We start from the raw sequence: 21,873 nt of genomic DNA on the forward strand, positions 1-21,873 counted from the left end.
CACAGCATCACCTACATACTTGGTTATAAAATGGAGCATGTGTGTGCAACGTGTCATCCCAGAAGTTTCACAGCACCCACTGTCATAACATATTTATAGCCATACACCCTATGTTGCACTAAATATCAGATCTGTCATAGCACTGAGCAAAAATTATATATGGAGAACTGTGTCATCATTTTTTCCCAAGAGAAGATATCTAACTTCTTTTACTGGGATCAACACTAAAAGGAAACTATTGTGTTAAGTCAGAAACCACAATGATTTCATGTTAATATCACTGGACTTTGCTTTAGAAAGGAACTACTTTTTCATATATATTTAAAATTATAATTAATGTAGGTGACATGAATCCAGACAAATATATGGTCTAAGAATAGTATGTTTCTTCACAGTATTATATGGTATTAATCTGATGGAAAACTGCAGTAAAATTGCAGTCTCCTACTCCACTCTGACTGCTCACAAAGTAGAGTACTTTTGGTCTCATTAAGATACAGTCCAGATTCACAGAAGGTTTTTGATGATAAGTAGACAGATGCTCACTTTATTTTTATATTGATAATATGTTTCTTTACTAAAATAATTAGGTTTCATTTTAAGAGACAAGTTGTTAAAAACAAAACCAGACAAGTTGTTAAAACACTAGAAAATTAAAGCTATGGTGTACTTAAAAATACCATCAAGAAGTATAGACAGAGTGTTTACAGAAAAAGGGACACAAAATCTGCTGGTAAAGTCACAAGGAACTTTTCCTTCTTTTTGTCTTCCCAAAAAGCAAAAAAAAAAAAAAAAAAAAGTGTTGATTCTATTTGAAGAACATTTCTAGCTCATGATGCAGTCCCTCACTGCTGTTTTCTCCCAGGAAAATATATCACTGAAGAACAAATGACATCACTGAATCCCAGGTATAGCTGTTGGAGAAAAAAGGGCTGCTCTGAGCCCCTGAAAGGCTCTTTGCATTTCTTTCATGATGTATGCCACAGTAAACTGACTTCTCTCTATGTAGTCAAAGCAACCCCTCACTCTTCCTTATGCCTATGATCTGACCAACATTTATTAGTATGTTCTTCTCATCTTGTCATTCTGCCGAGACAGCCCCAAAAGTAGAGGATTAAGTGGATGTGCTGCTTTCCAAAAAGAAGGCAGAAGAGAGAATTTTATGTTTATTAAAGTACTCTCACAGTGCTGATGGATGGCCACACTAACTTTTGCTATACATTGAAACCAACGGATAAAACCAAGCAGATACTTGTTATTTTTACCATGGACTTCCTACCTTGAAATTGAACTATGATGGTTTCTTTTTCCATTTCATATATTGAATAACCTTCTGTGGGTGCCTTTGCCTACATGTATCAGAGCCAAATTGCTCAAATACCTTATATGTCTTCAGGGTATAGGCCTTCAGGTTACCTTAAAGTTTCCTTCGAAAAGCCATGATGCCATACAACCGCAAACTGTACGGTTGTGAACATGTAACAGAAGAGGATGTCTGTGAGGATAAGGGCACATGGTATGACACTGAATCCAACTCAAAGATATGAAATAGCTAACAGCAAAGTTGTAGCTAAACTATTTGCATGTAAATGCTTTTCAAGATTATTATTGGATAAATTATTCATTATGATTAATTGAGTTCAGTGTACTGTGTGGCTAATTAGCAAGTAATTGACATGTAGAGTTTTGAAATAAAGCCCTGTACCATTTCTTAATATTGTGGTATCTGCATGAGAAATAACTGCAGGTCATGGTCAAGAAGAAACAGTACCTATAGACTGTACTTAGCCTTGTCTGCTGTACCTCATTACCCTTTTGCCTGCAAGTAATGTCCTTTACGAGTCAAGAGCAACAGTTATAAAAAGACCATAGCAACAAACTCCAAAGGACATAACATTTATATGGCAAGATGCCACTGACGGACCCTTTAATTTCAGAGGAAGGAGGGAGAGGCAGTGTTTAGGGGCTGCCCCAAGGGTCTCCCAGCTGTGGTGGCCCACGTGGTGCCATCGCACACAAAGGTCATAGATGAGCAGTTTGCTCTCTTGTTCATGAGCACAATTCGGGCAGGTAACAGACTCACAGGGTCACTATCATCATTTTCATCAATTGCAGTTCCCTCTTTTCTGAGCTACCGCAATAAGAACTTGTGGGGTCAGTTTCCAACAGTAGGAAATAGCAAAAAAATCCTTAGAAATCTGCATGTCATCTCTGTGGGTTCAGTGTATACTGAGGGACAGGACAAGTACACCATGTCACAAGGCAGAAATTGGGAGATTACTTGGGGTTTTTTTTAGCAAGCAGCTCTTAAGGTTACTTTCACTGTATTTTGAAAATCAGATAGAAGCACTAAATTAAAACTGTTTTTTTTTCTAAAACTTCAGCTTAGCCTGTACAATTAAATCCATTAAACACCGTTAGAGGGCACTTTTGTTACAGTGCTGACAAATTCACATAAAACTGAAAGAGCTTGTGTGTAGTTTCCTGCAGTCTGAAAACACAACTCCTAACCTCCTTACTATCACAGACTTTAGAGTTTATATTGAAATAAAAATGTAAAAATTAATAAGTGGAACCATTAGCTTTTTTAGTAAGAACAGATGCTGATCAGATGAAATTCCATGCAGATTGTTAAAAATGACAGGGCAGAGTCATTTCCCAGGAGAGAGGAAAAGAGAGAATAGGGAAATACAATGGATAAATCAGTACAAGTTCCAGTGAGCAGTACCATAGCCTTAATTCTCCTACGTACTTCACTCTAACTCATTACCTGTGTTTTGGCGCCCGTACTGTATAAAAGTGCCGTCCGTCCCATCGCTGCAGCACTTGGTATGCAAAAGAAAAATGAGGGAATCACGTTGCTGAGGCCATGAGCCAAAAATTCCTGCAAAGTTGTTAAATAGAATATGTTTTTTTCCTATTGTTCTGTCATTTCAATGCTTCTTGCCAACAAAGGAGTCCCCTATGTAAATATTAGCAATGACAAAGGATGGCCATATTTTTGAGGGGAAAAAAATCACATATGTACATGATAAAAGATCTCCCAACAGAATATATATTTTCACAACTCACATCCAATTTGAATGATAGAGCTGCAGCGCCAGATTCATCAAAAGCAGGAGGCACATTTTGTTCACAGAATAAAAATGGTATTGCTAAGTTTTGAAGATGAAGTTCAACCAAAATATTTACATCTTGATCCACATCTAATTTTTAACAGGCCAGCATCTCAAGTAGTGGGATCTGGACAGTGTCCAGGTTTTTTCTGGCTTATGATTCTATTGGAAAAAGACAGCCACTGATTTTTTCTTCTTTTAGAGCATGCTTTAGTGAAAGTGAAGTATGGTAGCAATACTATCTGCATGCTGTCTTTCATTACAAATGTATTTGGTGTTTATTTACACTCAAAATGCAGACATGTCTGAACAAAGATTTATAGAAGAAAAAATGGAGAAAACACCCTGTATCTGCAGCCTAAGCTGAGTAGTGTTTTCTAAGAAAGTGCCCCAACTTGGCTACCCAGCATAAGTCTTCTTCCCCAGACTGTAAGGAGCTCATTTATCTGCTGAGGGCCATGTGTAAGAAAAGACCTCAGTACTGCTAGAAGTGCTTAGGACACAAATGCTATTGTATGCAGCCAGGGCAACACCTAATCATAAATTTGTCTTCAAAACACAGGACAGAACCACCTTAAAGCTCCCCACATGGCCTCGCATGCCCACATGCTACCATGCAGAGCCCTATGCCTGGCCCCTGAATGCAATACAGCTACACCACTCTGCTGCCATTGTAGTCTCTGTTCTCATAGAGGTTTTGCTCTTTTGCTCCATTATTTGACGCAGACATACACATAATTTCCAACACCACAGTAATTAAGCTGTGTAAGCGACAAGATTTTCAAAGGCACAGAAAGACATACAGGTTGCTGTGCTCGTATAGCTCCCTTGAGACAAAGCAGCATATTGCCCTGAAGTCTGACCTGTATTAAGCTCAAAGCATTTTCCCTCTGCTCCCTAGAAAACATGGCTCTGAAGCATCAACAGAAATTCATGGCCCAATATATTCATTCTGAAAAATATTTCAGAGACCTGAGTAGAAAAGAACATTCCCACCATATATTCCAGTGACATAAAAGCTGTAAAGGACAAGAGCTGATATAGCAAGACTGACCTGTCTAGGTAGGTGTTCAAATAGACCTCCAGCTGCAAAACCAGCTATTCATTCAACTTTATGTTGTTTATCCCAAACCACTTAAGAGAAAGGTGGAGGCAGCATTTTCATCACTCAGCACTATTGTCAGTTATCTAAAATTGAGTGTTTCTTACCACAGTGCTTTTATTGTCTCCGTGGATCTACAGTTGGCTTGGATTACCCACCTATCATGACAATCAGTGGGGTAGTGCAGAAAGTAACATCACACTTTTATTTAAGCATGTCCACTGTAAAGTGGAACTCTACACAGAAAGCTCCTATGGCTGCCGATTTGGCAGCACTCTCTGAACCCATCCTGCTTTTACACAAATCAACCTTTATTTTGGATGAGACTTCTACTTTGCATAAACTTCATTTTATAATGTCAGATATGTCCTGGGGCTGTAAATACCTGGTTTGTTTTTAGAACTGCTTTGTTTCTTTAATCAGTGTCTGATTTAACATCTCAGCTTGTCTTTAAGAGCTCAGCTGGCAGAGGAGAAGCTGTCTAATCTTAGAGCACTGGAAAACTCATTAACACTCAAATGCTGCACCAAATGCACACTACGGGACTATCCTGAAGGATGTGCTTCCCCAAAAGGAGCAGCTCAACCACCTAGGGCATTCTGCAGAGATAATTTGGACTAGATTTGGGTTTACTGTAATCACTGGAAGACCTCAGGATGTCGTATGGAACATACCCTTTCCTACTGGGCATTCATCTATAATACATTTCCAAAATGGTGAAGCAATTTCAAATCTTACTGACAGTAAGGACAAAGAGCTTTACCTGGTTGTCATCCACGGTGTATTTAAACTTTTTAGCAGAGCCTTGGGCAAGAGCCAATGATGCTACATAACCAACCAGTGCTACTCCAAAAGCTTCAGTGACTACTTCAGGCAGGACATTCATGGGTGGTGTTTTCGGTGATGGTAATCTATAAAAAATAAAGACAGTCCCTTTTGCAAAGCCTCATACATAGCCGCAATATACCTGTAATTCAGGAAAATACAAGAGAAACAATCTTGGCATACACAGATAATTTTTGTAATACTTCTAAGGTGACATTTTTCAATATTTTAGATTAATAGGATCTGTGGGGAATTGCAGAGAATTTGTAGAAGTTGAAACAGTTTCAGATGTAGTATTCTATTTGCAAACTTCAATTTGAGAAATTATAAATTAGCTCCCCCACTGACAGATGAAATCAGCAACATTTCCCTAATTTTGTAATGCTCAATAAAAGAGGGTCTGCTGTATATTTTTTCTTTTTTACAGTTGGCTTTCCTGCAATGTTTAATTTAAAACTTTTAAATGATTTAGTATGCATGTAGGTTATGGACAGTATGGACATTTATTCCATCTAATGGAGACCTTCTAATGTGAACTGCAATGAAATGCCTCAGTTATGAACCAAACCACCCCAGATTCTCTCTGTAGTCCACATAAAGGCTTCAGTCTCTCCACCACACAAATCCCTCTGCCTAAGAGCCAAATTGTTCCTAACGCTCTCCACTGACAAGGCACTTAGATATTTCAGGTAAATACCTAAAAATACATAGGAATGATCCAGGCTCTGCTTCGGTTTTTCAACACTACAGAATCTTCTCATACAAGGTTAGACAAAAAATAAGCTCCTAATTAAAGCTTCATGAATACAAATTTAACTGTGCATAACATATACTGAAAGGGCACACTTAGCCCTGTTTTAATCTCAGATACACAGCATGTAATAGCATGACATAAATACTTAAAAACTATTTTCTTTCTCAGCAACTTCCTTTATTTTATTTCTAACAGTGCAAGCTCCCACACATGCACTTATGCTGTATTGGACTTGTCCTTTGTGAAATTTAGGGAAACCCTGCAGTTTCCAAAGGGAAGAATACAGAACAGCTGTGCTATTCCTTACCAGCCCTCAGAGTTTGAACATTCTCTCTGACATCTAATATCATTTCTCTTTCCAGATAATTGTACTGATTTTTTTTCCTTCTCTTCAAGGTCATGGAGAAAAATATATCACTAGTCAGAATAGTCAGAATATCAATAGTCAGAATGCTCTTTTCTAGATTAAGTATATCTAAGTCCTTTACAATTCCTCAGAAACCACATTTTTTAAAAATTACTATATAAGTGAGTGGAGAAGTACAAAATGTAATAATCTACAAGCCTTATCTCATCACAAGCCCTTTCTGCTACAACAACTCAAGGCAACCCTCAAAAAGCAGGTTGCAATAATCTCATAGAGTGCTCTGTTCTCCTGTTATACATCCATCAACCATCATCAGGTACTTAGTACCTATTTTTTATTCCATAAAGCAACAAAAAAGCTATTAAAATATGCAAGAAAGTCTGCATTTTAATGATGATCTCTATACAGATATATCTTGTTAACATGAGGTTGAATTGTGAGAGAGAATTTGAGGAGGTTGGAAATGAACATAATAGATTTTTGTCATTTCTTATTTCAGAAAACTACTTTGAGCTCTTCAGAGACTGTTCACAGAAGTAAACATATTTAAAAGCCACAAGCTAATAAAAAACACATTACCCTTCAGGAATATGTCCCACAACTTCTAGCCCGTACACGTATTCCATATCAGCATAGTAGCAAGCAATGGATGTAGCAATTATCTATTGATTCAACACAGAAAAATATGTTATGTTTCTATTGCTTTTAGATTCTCACATGGTCCCTCTTATTGCCATACCTTAAGCACATGACAGTATTCATGCATTTATCCTTAGATAAATCCAGTAAAACAGATGAATTTAGAAAAGATGGCTGCACAAGGACTATGGTGGAGTTTCTATGTTCTATGTTAATGAAGGGGATCTGCACAAGTCTCTGTAAAGCCTCAGGAACCTTGCCAACCAGTGTTCAAACTGCCTTTATGCAGCACGCACCCCAGACCATTGCCATTCACATGAGCAGTTTAAAATAATTCATAATTCAGGTGCTCCTGAGGGGTCTGATTCAGTTGATGTTCTCTGTCAACTTTGACACAAAACACAGCAGAAGATGTGGTTGCCTCTCATTTTTATGTTCCAGCAGGTATAAATCTTGCTGAGAGAGTGGAAAGTTTGGCCCTGAGGAGGTTCAAATTCACTTCCCGTACTTTTTATGAGATGAACACACAAATTCCAATAGAACAAGCACAGGTTCTAGTCCATGATCCTCAGCTGGCTGGTACATTTTATCCAGTATTGTTTAAAAGGTAACACAGAAACAGATCTTAGAGTGGAGACCAGAACCACACTACCTTCTTTTCCAGCATTTTGCCCAAGAAAAATCATACTTTTGTAAATAACTTTTTCCAGCAAAAGAAGAGTAATTGTGATGATCCACTCTGAAAAGCACCGGTCCTTCATTTTTTAAATTTTCTTTTAGAGGTCTAGAGAAAAACAGAAACCTTCTGTCCTGCTGCTTATTGTTTGACTACACCTTAATCCTTAAATCAGGGATTTAAAATGCAAAAGCTAATTTCAATTTAGCCTATGCCATGTGAAAGGAAAACAGTAAGTAAAATTACAGAAAGAACTAGCATAGCTATTTAACTTCGTTGCAGATAAAGAACAAGCAACATCTAAGTCACAGCTACGCAGCACAAGACTTGCCTGGAGTTACAATGTGCCAGGTACTTCTCATTTTCTATTTCAAACTTCTTACACTTGAACATTCTAGGCTTCATGTTCTTGTGATTATGTAAAAAGTAGTAAACACATGAAAAATGTTATACAAATTGGGAACGTATGCCACTTCTTAATTATTTAGCCAAACTCTTTCCTGTTCTTACATTTAACATACGGTCATGAAAATTAGCTATCCATTTAATAAGTGGCAGGTGTGGCTGTGGGTAACTATAGACAACACAGTAAACTTCAGCAGATTAGTTGAACCACTGAAAGCTTTGTATGCAAAAAGTCCGATACTTGATTTTCTACTTACCAAAACTAGATCGATGGGAAGAACAACTTTAATGTTTCTCTGAAATTTCTCATTCAGTTCTTTAACAAGTACAAGCACCACAATGCTCATCAGGGAGAGAAGTAAAGTCTCCAACTGAACTGATCTGATATTCTCAAATATGTAGGCATAAATCTACAGTGAATGGCAAATAACAATCACAGATCAAAAAGTACATCATTTTGGGTTACATGCCATGGCATATTCTACACAACTTCACACATCTTAAATAATCTGTGAGAATCAATACTACAGGACCTGAGTCATCTGACAAACTGACCTACACTTAAGATTTTGCAAGGAAGAAAATCACCAATTTATTATTACTATGGACTTTTGAAAACTCAAAAAATGCAGCAAATATTCATACATATGAATTACAGTTTTCTATTGGTAGAAGCAAACAAGAAATTTCCAGTATATGTGATATGCATCCTTTCCTTATTCAGTCTTATTAAATTCAGTGAGATAAGTGAGTGTTGCACAAAAACGTTGAGAGACGCTTCCATGCACGAAGATTTATTTTCAGTGTCCATAGCTCATAACATCCATTAACTCTAATAGGAAAAGTTACTTCTGAGGAAAAACTCTAAAAGACAGAAAAGAAGGGGAAAGAGGAGAGAAAGGAAGAACAAAAGAAAGAAAAATGCAGTAGTGACTGGAGAAGCAACAGGGATCTTCCTGGATGAGCATCCTCTTCAGGACATCCTCTCCAGGGCACAAGGAGATCCATCCAAATACTTTTCCAGAGTAACTGCATAGCTTGAGCAGGGCACACTGGGTCCCCTCTTGGTTGCTTTTGCCCATTACACAAACAGTGCTCCATGGAGCATGCTGTGATCAGGTCTGAATGCTGCACATACTAATCAGCTGTCGATTATTGGCTATTTAAATAACTAATGTTATCTACTAAGCCCTGTTTCTTTCCTTAGCATAAACTTAAAAGTGGCAAAGCAAGAGGTAGAAAGAGAGTAGGGAAAGAAGGAGTGAATCAGACATTAGTGGCAAGTGCTTTCCAGGGGAAACTCTCCACAGCAAGGTGCAGGAGTTGCAAGGGTGCAAGTGGTGGGGCATGCTGGGCCACAAGGTTCCAAGTCCTGCTGCTACAGGCTCTGGGATGTTGGGGAATGGCTACATTGCTGCATGCGAGAGGCAGATGACAGTGCTAAAAAAGGAAGAGAAGACTGGAGCAGAGCTATGGAGCTGCAAATGGGAGGCCTTCAGCTTTTCAAAGGTTAAGATGTGGTACAACATGGGTAGAAAAATACAGTTGGGTCTATGATGAAGAAAGGAAATATGGTGCTGAATATAAGGAACATGTGGAATAGAAATATGGAATACAAATAGAATGACCACTGGTGACGAGGAATGGGAATCTTTGAAGATAAATACAATGTATTCATCGATGTAACAGACCTCAGGAGAATGCAGTTCCCTTCACACCAGCACAGATGACACAGTGAACTGTAATTTCAGTTCTACTCTGAATTTGAGGGTCCAGAAAATGAGGCATAAATCAGTATGATAACAGATTAACTGAAAGTAATGAAAAAATTTACAAGTTTACTGGAATAGTTAGAAGGGGTGAAGAAAGTTAGAGGGAACTTCTGTCCTGATAAACAAAGAAATAATCAGATCCTTATCACAAGTTATTTTCAGGTCTCATGAATAAAAGCAATAGTCTATTCCCTGGAAGAACAGAGAGGCATGAAAAAGGATATAATACACATGCTTACTAAAGCTGCAGGAGAAAAAAAACAAGGTACCCTCAGTCCTTTGAAATCTGCATTTATATTCTATTATATTAAACCATAGAGAGAATGGGAGTTCAATCTAGGATGTAGATCTAGACTGCATCACAAGTAACTTCTTAAACCACAACATTAAGGATAATAAAATCAAGCAACTGAGGCTTGAAATAATAAAAATATTTTTAAAAAGGTGTTTTCTCTGGCAACAACTAAGACAACCACTAAAATAAATGAAAAGTGACACTTTTATTTTTATCAAAATAAAGATTAATAATTTTCTGACCCAGAGAACCTATTCTCAAATACGTGTATAATGTTAACAAGGTTTGACAGTTTGGAGCTTAAATACGTATATTTATATTGGACAGGAAAAAGTACTAGAAAAAATTATCTCAGAAAAGAACCCTGTTCTAGCAGAAAGGTGGTCAATACGATGACAAAATTTTTTTCTACTGATCTGATTCTGTCACTCCTTGAAGAGAGATGCTCATTTTAAAGAATGATTAAATTAAAATAACTTCCTGATTTTTCTTCTCTCATACTTTCTAAGAATATTTTCATAATCTATAAGAGAAAAAACAATTTTTTTAAAAAAATGTTTACATAAAAAGAGACAAAATGTAATTTTCCTCATAAAGAGGAAAATTTAGTCCAGTCCTCTGAAATTTAGCCCTTGGACTTTTGATTAAGGATGCACAGCATAACCCAGCACAAATGTTTCTCAGAACCCAAGAAAACATTTTAAAATCAACTTGTTAAATAATACGATCTATATATGTCATAAATCTGAAGAACGGTAATCAAACCACAGTTTTTAACCACGTATTGCCCCACTGTAATCAGACAATATGTGGATTGTGTCTTGAGTGGCTGGGGACTAGTCTCTGTACCCATAATTTTCCAAGAACGTATTTTCAAGAGAGTACAGGACTTGGCCCAGTGCCTAAGCAGAAGCTGTGATTAATTAGGACAACATGAGGCAATCTGGAAAACTATACTGCAAACTGTGCCCGACAAACTCACCAAAGGCTGAGCTAGATCTAAGGTGAAGTGGTAAGAAAAGGGAAAAAATTTATTTGATTCCTAATTGTCAAAGTCAAAGAGATGTGGGCTTCTTTTGAAATGAACGGTGTCTATTGAAGTGTCAGCATTAGTTTTCTGTGTTTATGATATTTAAATTGATTTTCCTAGACAAAGTGAAACACAAGATTGGATGAATAAATATAATTTTAATGAAAGATTACAAAGAAATATGCTTAAGCTTTTAGAATTTCTGTCTTTCTTTGCAAATTGATTAAAAAAGAAGCTTCAATTTAATTTTTAAAATACGTAGCCAAATCTTGTAGATCTTTGTCACAGCTTTTTCAGAATTTGCAACAAACACTTTATATGAACTGCCTAATGTATTCTTTGGTCTTTCTCTTCAAATCATGCCCTTCAGTATGTAGCCTACATCAGCCAATAAATGAAAAAGAATGAGACTACTAATGCTTCAGAGCTCGTATGAGTTCAGTAGCACCACCAGCCCTATCCTCAGAGTGTCTGTAGTACACTGAAACTATTCCGACAGTAATACATAAATATTCAATCAATTACTACATCAGACTGAAGAGCTTCCACCAACCAGTCTGTTCCCAGGTAACCGTTCTCTGAAAACCTAAACACACCCATTTGAAGATATGACCAGCAAGGCCAGAAGACCATTTCACAAGCCACTCACAGGTTCTTCAGAAAGAAAGAGCATGTGGCTCTTACACATGAACGTGGTTAACATACATTAGCCATCACTCTATACTATACAGTTCACATGTTATACTGTCCAGGCAGTTACTGTACTCATATGAGCTGAAAGTGTAAATCCTAAAGGTAAGCACCTAAAGGTGAAGTTTGTAATAGCACTGGCACCCGATGCAAAATCACAAACTTTATTACTAATTCAGTATTTTACATATTTTGATGATGCACCTACTGAAATAATTTAGAAATTCTGTAGCAGAATTTAGTTTGATATTGCAGTGTACAAAGCAATTTTTTGTGTCATATAATTAATAATAATTATTAATAATTATATAATTAGTAATAACGTGTCATTATATAATTAACAAAATTTAAAAATACAGCAATAATATATTGAGCCGTTTGTCATTTGTTTTTTATTTTTATTGCTAGTTTTGTGTAAAGATTTTTAATGGAAATGATGCAGCAATATTATGAGGAATCAGTGAACTTTTTGGCAATCAATGCAAATTTGCACATAAGTGAAAAAAGGAATATTCTAACTTTGCACACTGAATACAATGAATGTCCTTATTCTCATGGGAAATTAATGGCTTTGAGTGCCATTATATTTTTACTTACTTTCATAGGGTAATAATGAACATTGTAATGGTTTATATTCTAGAAAGAATGTGTATTCTGATGTATTAATGAAATTCTCTGAGATCTTCTGTTTTAATATATACATGAAAGCCCAAAAGATTGGTTCTAAAATGAGGCTGAAGCAAACAAAAGAATTAAAGGAACATGTTAGTTACAACACTTCATACAGTTTAAGAGTAGATGACCTCATTGCATTTTCAAAAATGTTTCATTCCGATATTTGTTGGACAAATACAACACACTGTGGGAAAAAAGTACAGGCAACTACTATGAACTGTATAGGGAACAAACTGGGGAAAAAAAAGGGAAAAAAAGGACTGATAGTGGGAACATGAAGGTTTTTTCAGCTAATTGCAGCACAACCACAAGGATTTTGCAACAAACTTGCAACACAGCCACAAAAAACCCCTTTGCAAATCGGGTTTGTTACCTTGCAGTTCATTTTGCAGTGCTGCATTTTCTCAGAAACTCGTGGAAGGATAAATATATCTACACATGGACAAAGGGCAAATATAGACATGTTTTTCTGTTTTCAGATACCAAGCAAAACTTGATGATGCTCTTGTCTCTCGTAAAAATTAGATCTCACATGTAGTCTTCCTTCACCATTTTTCTCTTCACCTTCACCTTGCCTTTCCCATTCACAAAATACAAACTGATGCTGCAATGTGCAGCTCAATTGCAAATTTAATAAATTACATAAACTCTTTGTAAACACAAAAATCCCAGAGGCTCAATGCCAGTGTAGTAGATTTGTTCTCCATATGCAAAGTTCGTTTTTACATATTTAATCATGATCTCACTTTCTATAAAGAATCCATTTCACTGGCTTGCTTTACTTTCAACTCTCCTATCACACTTTATTAAACATTCTTATTCTTGCTTTGCCAACGCAAAGGCTGCCTGAGGCAAAGCAACTGGCTTTGTGAGTGGGAGGTGTTTTGGAGTGGAGAAATTAAAAAAAAAAAAAAAAAAAAGTAAGCAAAAATACCAGTCTTTGGGTTTCAAAAATTTGCAGTAAAGAACATGTCCAGAAATACACGCCAAATTTGCCTTTCACTCGCATGTGCACATATGCACATTAACAGATATCTAATTAGTATAATTTTTGTATAAAACTACCGCCACAGAAAAAAAAAAAAAAATATTGTTAAAATCTAAATCTGGTGCATCTGACTGAGATACTGGACCTTCTTAAAGCAACCCATTAGTCTAAACAGATACCAGAAACCTTTTAAAATATCTGTATGATAAAATTGTCTCTTCTAAATATGGATACTTTTTTATTATTCTTTTAAGTTGTACAGAGGGGTTTTTTGTTTGTTCATTTGTTTTCACACAATTCTACAGAACAATTCAGAACCTTAAAATATCAGGAAAAGTTTTCTTTGGAAAATGTTCAAAGGTGTTTGATTTCGATAGTGAAGTGAAGGGCAAAGGACTTGTTTCAGATACATTAAAAAATACAAGGGATAAGGGAATAGGTTTCTTTCAAAGCATTTGAATGACCTCATTTATGATATCATCAGCACACCAACGTGGAAATATCACTGCAGTTCTTTATTATTGCTCATAATGTATATTTTGATTATGTCTTGGCTGTGGTAATTAACACCAGTCATCTCTACAAGATGACAATATTCCTATATGTAAGTATAGTCTCCACGGAAACGCCATGAAAAAGAGGCTTGTCACATTTTATATCAAGAAGTATTTATGAAAAGCTTTTTAAAGAATTAAAAAATATTTTAATATATGATGAATCATTTGTAATAGTCTCACAGGCCAACTGACTACTCATAAAAATGGCTGACACTTTTAGTTACATCCCTACAGATAAATCACATGTGTTTATTACATGCCCCTAATTCTCATTAATAAATTGGTCCTGTAAAAAACTTACCAATGTATTATCCATACAAAATGTTATCAAATTTATAAAATACTATGAAATAACATTCTAAAAAGCAACATCTTCTTATCCCAGAGTTCACATTAACAAATTTCCCAAAATAATAGGAAAAAGTAAAGAGAAGAGCAGTGCAAGAAAATATAGTCAGTGCTTTTAAATAAGGTACCCTAATTTAGTGACTAACTAGATGAAGCCTCACTTCATCTGGTGATCAATTCATTTATTGCTATCAGTGCAATGTAAATATCACCTCAGGAAGTAAACAAATTTTTATTATGATCAAAATATTATTTTGATAGATACTATTGTAATACTACTAATGCTTCTGCCAAGAGATTATGCTCCATAGCACTTAAATTCAGGGTTTGCTGGAATAAGTTACCATAAAGAATATGTTCTCATATCTTTTATGCAATAAGATTATACAACTTTGTCCTTTAAGTTTTCAGCCAACAATATCTACTTTCCAAAGGAAGTAACCATGAAACTGTATGAAAGGCTGTATGCATTTTATAAAAATTACCTTAAAGCCATACACTTGCTGTGTTTATCGCAAAGTAATAGCATATCGTAAAGCAATAAATAACATATCTAGAGTAATTTTTGCATAGCAGATCTACAAATCATGGTTAATTTTCCTTTTACCACAATGGTGGTCAGGTTTCATTCTTCAAAATGTGAAGAAAATACGTTTAGAATGATAATGGGATATACCCCTCCTACATGTTGATCCAGAAAGAGTTAACCCTCCCTGTACAAGTGTGTAATTGCTCAGGATAATAAATGGAATTATTGATGCTGTAATACACATATTTTAAATTTATTACTGTATCCTTTCAAAAGAGGACCAATTCCTGCTAATTCTTCATCAAGTTTTCCTAATCTGTTCTTACAAACAGACCTAGCAAGATGAAGGTTTTGGTATTACACCTTCTGTTCATTCACACACATGCATAACAAATTTCTTACACTTATATATAGCCAAATAGCGTAGTTATTTAAGAAAATGTTAGCTAATGGAATAATCCATTTCTTTTACTGAACTCACATGAAAAAAACCCAGTGGTCCTGATATATATGGCATTTTCATTCCCAGTAGGTATTTCACTTGTGAAGTCACAACGTGTGTAGCTGCTCCTGTCGTCATTGCGCTTATCACTGGTTCTGTTAACAAGAAAGTGGCACTGCCCAACTGCAGCATAAACATCGCTACCTAAAAGGCAAAGGCATGAGTATCATCAAATATAATAAATGCAGCTTCCTGGTGATAGGACAATGAGGCAGCATCCTTTTAATAAACTGCAAGATAAATGAGATAAAGACAAAAAGCAAAAGTCCTTTGAGGGACAACTATAGCTGAAAATGGAACCCATTGAAGCTCTGTGGGTTTACTTGAATTATCTTACTCATATTGCTAGTTTACCAGACTCTAACGTTAGTTTAGTAACAAAAGCAGACTCAGAGAAACCGTCTTCGTGCAGTGTTTAGCATTCTCTCCTGCTCAAATATGTGAGCACACTATCACTCTAAAAACATCAACTCAACACAGCAACATGAAGTAAAGCAACTCTAAAGGTGAGGGTGATATTAAGACTCATTCCTGCTCCACTGCTATTCCGCCTGAGTAGGCAAAGGGCTGCATCTTGGTCCAGCTTACCAACTGCCAACGTGTTGATATCAGGATTCCCAACGTTAGTAATTTCAACAGCTACCAAATTTATTAGGTGCTAAAACTAGTGAGAGATGAGTCTCATGGTGAGAGCTCCATCATCCCGCAGAGCCCTGCCCCGCCCCAGGCTGCTGCACCATCAGATTTCCCTTCCCACGCAGCCACACAACTGCTTTGCTCCTCCCACAGACCCTTAGCCTCCTGATATCCCACTGACCCTGCACATACGGTTCAATATGCCATGATACTTGGTAGCTCTCATGCTACATTATCATAATATCAAATAGGTCAAATATCACCAGTCCACTATCTCTAGTTACATCAGCTTCATACGTTGAGATTTCTGGTTGTGCAGGTATTCAAGTAAGGGACCAACAGAAGTTGCTTCAGATGACAGGGAATATAAAAATACTTACCTTCTTTACAGAGAAACAGAGATGTTTATATAGTTACATGTTCTCTATGAACAAACTTTATAAACTTATAGTAAAAGTAAGCTATTTTAAAGACCTTTAGAATCTACTTCCTGTGCATTTGAGAAATACTTGAAATAAAGTAGAATATCTGTATACAATCAGAAAATTTAAAACAGGAAGAAAAATTCAACATCCAATTTCATAAACACTATCCTATATAGAAACTGGCTTTCTCTGCTAGAAAAAAAAAAAAAAATAGACTTTTGCTCAACTATATTTGATCTGGAAGATTATTTCAGCTTCATTGCAACTTTTACAGAAGTTATTCCAGAGTACAGGCATATAATGAAAGAATAATATTCCTCTCTAATCCAGGAATCTGGACTACAGCTGAATCTAGAACTATTCTAGATACTTTGTAGGAATTTAGGACAAATACCCAAAGTATTATTGTGTACTACTGTGTTTTCTCCCCTTATTCCAGACCGCACTCATTCTTTTCCTCTGAAGAATGAGATTTGACAGCTCTTAATTCTTTGAATAAAGTTCTTGCACACCTACAGATGTTACTGTGGTTAGCATAACAATCCTTTTCTGATCCATATCAAAATATTAAGTTACATTTTAATTATCTCTCCTTACAATGAGTTCTGCAGATTCATTAGATAAAAAAGCAGTTTCTTACTTCCATAATCTTTCCATTTGTTATTCTTCTGCCTGAAAAGGTACATGCTCTTGGCACAGAGTTGTTTATTTTCTAAGAGGATTATTTTGTGCTTCCATACCTTTCCATATCATCCTTTTGGAATATATTTTAGCCTTCTCTGCTTTATTTTGTTTTGTTCTGAAGCTAAAAGAATCATTGCCAAATGTTATCGTTCTTTATGCCTGAACACCATTTATTTTTTTCACCATAAATCTCACCTGTATGCAGTGAGCAATGAGTATAATAGCACAAAAGAAACAAAAATACCAAACTGCGTGGCTTTTATTTTACCACAAAAACCTCTAGTGAGCAATTTCCTCTTTCATCTGAGAGATTAAATGTGAGACTTTTTTTTCTATTTCACACTAATAGCATGTGAATGGCTCTGTACTACAAACAATTAGAACATTGATTGCCATTCAAGATTGGACCCCAATAATGATAATTACTGTTATACCCTCAATGAGTAGTAATTTAGTAAGTCAGGCCTAAACCCGCTAATTACTAACTTCAGATATTTTGTTTAGCTGTTTGTTCTAAGTGTGCCTATTTATACATTTAAAACATTGTTCACAGTAGCAAAGTTCAGTAAGACACAAATTCTCCCTTCCCTAGTGAATTTTTGTTTTTTAAGATCAGTTTGTATTGTATGGATGTGAAATTTCTGTTTAACAGCTAAGTTTCCAGAGAATGAGATGGATGTTTAGCTGTGGATTCAAAACGACAGAGACAATTCTGTGAAGCACATAATATCACTGAGAAATATTAGCTAATATTGGCATTTCAGAGAAAGCTATTATGGTGAATTACAGAGAAATGATGTCATGAATGCAGAACTTAACAACTTCAGCATCACTCTCACATTTACTTTTTTTTTTTTTACTTTAAAACTCCAGCATTTTAGGGTGTGTCACCCTGCTTTGCAGGCAGTAACTAAAAGGTCACATTTCAAGCATACATTTTATTGATTGTTTATAATCACGAGTTATGTAAAATACATCCAATCCAAGAGTATAATTTCTGGTAGACAGTTTCTGTAGCCACTCAGTTAAACAAGCAGCAGCCTATGCTGGTCCCCCCGTCTCTCACTGCAGAAGGTAGCTCAGGACTTCCAGAAAAAATGGCAATGCTTCATCAGCATGTATATCCTACTCTTTATTTAGATTATAGTTAAATAAATATAATGTGCATCCATATACCTTCCATGGTGAAGAACTAACAATGAAGCAACCAGAACAGAAAATATCTGGGGAGGAGGGTGTAATTTTCAGCATAAGCTGGTATGGGAAACTCCTGATGTCCTTGCAACATGAGCAATATACAGAAACTGCTTAGATGAAGAGGCGGCAAAACCTTGTTTTGAAACAAGCCTCCCAAATCTAGTTGCATGGGAGATTTCTTGACAAATGTACTTAATATTTTTAGCATTTATACAGGCCCAGATCAACTCTCCAGTTAACCCTCCATGCTTGGGAACAGACATACAGCTCAACAGCTTGGCTGCCACTGTTTTTTGCATAAACACCATTTGAAACTAAGCTGAGCTGACAGCACATGATTGTATCACATTGCATTATGTCATAAAATCTTTCACCCACTAAGCAATAACCAAAATGTAGAAAGTTCAATATTCTTGAAGAACTTTCTAGTAATCTACTTTATCTTTGCTGTGGTTGTGATGTGGGTTTCTCATCTTATTTTCTGATATACCGTATGATTTTTTTTTTCCTTCTTGATGCAGAAAAAATACAGGGAAAACTGACAGTGAAGTGTCAGAACAACAAAAAAAGTGTACAAGAAAATGCCAAAGGCAAATAGTTTTCTCTTTCATTATTTATACTAATATTGGGTTTTTCTTAAACTGTAAAAGGAACAAAATTTTCCTATATTTTAGGATTACCTCCAGAATTTTTCATTTTTCAAAATTTAGTTCATAGGGGATGAAGGAATATTTCAGAGAGAGAACAATCACAGTAATAAAAATGGTTTGAAGGGCGCATAGCTACAGTTTCTTTGTGCAGATTTTCAGTACGTTACACTATGTTAAAAGGCTCATTAAGAAGTAACTATCTTGAGATTAATTTTGCTTTCACCAGGTATACAGTCTTGATTAAATTCATGTGACTGATATCAGGAATTGTCATAGAAAGAAAAAACCACAAGAGAAAGTGAAGGAAAGCAGCCTTGAATTAATGCACAGTAAAGGAGAAAAAAAATATGGAAACAAATTATAAAACCAAGTGATTAGACAGAAGTGGTGGAAGGTGGGATCTCTAAAAAAAATAGGAAAAAAAAAGAAAATTAAAGTTGAGAATGGAAGAAAGATAATGCAAAGGGAAGCTTTCCTTGCAGCTGTCTTCGCTGCTCCATAATTTTACCCTGACAAGTGGAAGAAGAGAATGAGGATTTAGCCAGGAGAAGAAAAATGAGTAATTGTGAAAAGCAAAGCCCCCGTGTTCATTAATTTAAGCCCTTTTGGTTCTTGTTCACTTTCAGTACTTTCTTCCCATGACAACACACACAGTTTATTATTGTTAAAATTCCACTCTCACTGTGTAGTCAATCTAACTTTACAGCCAGTAAAAATTTTTATCACATAACAGGCACTTTGGAAATCACTAATTTCAAAATTTCTGTCCACAGTAATTGAAAGGCTGATATAATGTTATCTGCTGCATTAATTCAGTTTTGGAGAATGAATTTTAAATACCTCAGAACTCCACATTCTGGAAGGTATGGCTTTTTTTCACCATTAAATCAAAAAGTGGTGGTACTCTTTCAGATCACTTGCTGCATGGGCTAAGAAGACGAAGTCAGCCACGGGGAGTATCTCTTGGAAGGAAACAGTACAAACTGCAAGCCTCTCATTTAGTATGTTGCATTGGTTATCTCAGAATCGAAGGTTGCAAAGGTGAAGACATCTATGGAGTGTCTGGAGACCAACAGTCAGTCACAAACAGTTCAGCTTGACTGAGTCACCTATTTAAAACTCTTTTTGGCCTGTTTCAATAGACATTATAATTGGGATTTTTTGGTCTTTGGAATTACAGCTCTTAAGTTCACTGTGGGTTGCTTGAGAGTGATTGGTAGCTTCTGATGATGTGTGGAGTGAGCTTTCCTCACTTCAGGACCCAAGAAAGACTTCTTTCTGTGGTCTTTGTGGACTAACATGTAGCATGCTGTACCATAATCGTGGGAACCAGGACTCCCACCCAGCCTAGCTGTCCTTTTCAAGATACAGAATATGACCCTGCAAGAAGTTATTTCCACTGTGAAAGAAAAATGAACTCTTTTCCTGATTGTCACTGTATAATAAAGACTCGTGTTTGTATTTCATAAATAACTATGTATAACATAGAGTAGTGCGGCATAGTTTTCCCCACAGGGAAACAAAGCTTTGGACAAGAATATTAGCCTTACAAAACCACAATTCGTATTCAAATGTGCTTCTTCATTATTAAGGAAACTCATAATAGACCATGTAAATCTGTTCTCCAGATAACCAGAAACATTTTTTCTTTCCAATACTGTATATCAGCAACTAATTATAAGTAAGTTTTTAAAATACAACAGCTGAAAAACTTACCAATAAAAATGTGGAAGACTGGAGTGCAATAACCAGCCATTTCTGATTTACAGAAGAGTAGCACAACTGAAGTCTGTAGTGCTGTGGTTCTTAAGAGAACACTACTTTTTTTCCAGGACAAAAATTTTTTTTTTCTCACTCTGAACTGCAAGCAGATTTCCTCTATTTATTCAGCAAATTCAATGCTGAATTTCAGTTTAGTATGTTGGGGATTTTTATAGACACATATATATATGCAAGCATTCTTGCATGTATAATGGACTAATAGGAAAAAAAATCTTACCCAAAAGCACTTTTTGAGAATTTTTTGATGCTGTAAAGGCATCATCCAATTATAATTACAAAATCATTCCATAAGCATCTGCTATATTCTGTCATTTCCTCTCCCCGTCAATACCTCTGAGGTATTTAATATCAGGGAATAATTCCATTAACGTGATTAGCTTTCCATGCCCTGTTTATAGAGTAGCACTTACATAAACAAAAAAGTCTGCATTATACTTTCTATTCTGCTTTAAAAAATGAAATAGTCTCTTTGAATGCATTATATTAAATGCTTTTGGTAATTACAGTTTTTATGTTTACTTATTTTTTGGTTTAATACGTTATTTTCATCAGGATGCCTCTTAAGATAACTAAATATCTTCCTTCTTTTATGAACACTCAGAAAACTGAAATTACTGGAAAAATTTAGGCAGCTAAGCCCAAAATTTCAAATGGCATAAGCTCCTGGTGATCAGAAACCAATTCCAACTTATTTCATGTCTTGATGGCACTGAGATTCACAGAGCCTGCTCAGAGCTTGCCTCACACACAAATGCACACTTATGGTCTTCACAAAACACAAAGCAGCCAACAGCAGTTCGCCTCAGAAACATACCTCTTCCCTTTGCCTTCCCTCTGTAACTCACTATTTAACATGTTTTTTCCTTTTTTTTTCTTTAACATTACTTGCTAATTAGAGTACTTAGCCAGGCTACTGGAAAAATACTAACAAATCGTTTTTCTGGCCAAGGAGGTTCAGGTCTTTACCTTCTCTTTCTAAGAAGGAACCAGCTGTTTTGGAGAGGGACATTTCATCCCTCCTGTGGAAGCTGCCCAAGATATGGAATAGTCATAGCATCAGTTGTTTTTGTGTAATTAGTGGCTAGTTTGAGCGCTGCATTTTATTTTTTTTTAGCAGAAAGAAACAGTTTTATGGGCAGACACCATAACAGAGGTCTGCTCCTTTCCCAGAGAAGTACTGTCACAACTACACTGTCAATTCTACTTTGTATTTCAGGATGTCTTCAACA

At 36.0% G+C, this 21,873-nt stretch overlaps 1 protein-coding gene across 1 annotated transcript in view; it reads right to left on the reverse strand.

Annotated features, from left to right (window-relative positions):
- The window catches only part of SLC26A7 (solute carrier family 26 member 7), a 71,118-nt gene that overhangs the window by 25,899 nt on the left and 23,346 nt on the right, over positions 1–21,873 (reverse strand). Inside the window, exons 4-8 of the mRNA XM_074846980.1 lie at positions 15,250–15,414; positions 8,142–8,294; positions 6,744–6,826; positions 4,982–5,129; positions 2,771–2,884 (exon numbers count right to left, since the gene is read on the reverse strand). Of these exons, the coding sequence (XP_074703081.1) occupies positions 2,771–2,884; positions 4,982–5,129; positions 6,744–6,826; positions 8,142–8,294; positions 15,250–15,414 (663 nt within the window). The remainder of the gene's footprint in view (positions 1–2,770; positions 2,885–4,981; positions 5,130–6,743; positions 6,827–8,141; positions 8,295–15,249; positions 15,415–21,873) is intronic.

The sequence above is a fragment of the Strix aluco genome, chromosome 1 (assembly GCF_031877795.1).
Source record: "Strix aluco isolate bStrAlu1 chromosome 1, bStrAlu1.hap1, whole genome shotgun sequence".
Classification (NCBI taxonomy): Eukaryota; Metazoa; Chordata; class Aves; order Strigiformes; family Strigidae; genus Strix; species Strix aluco.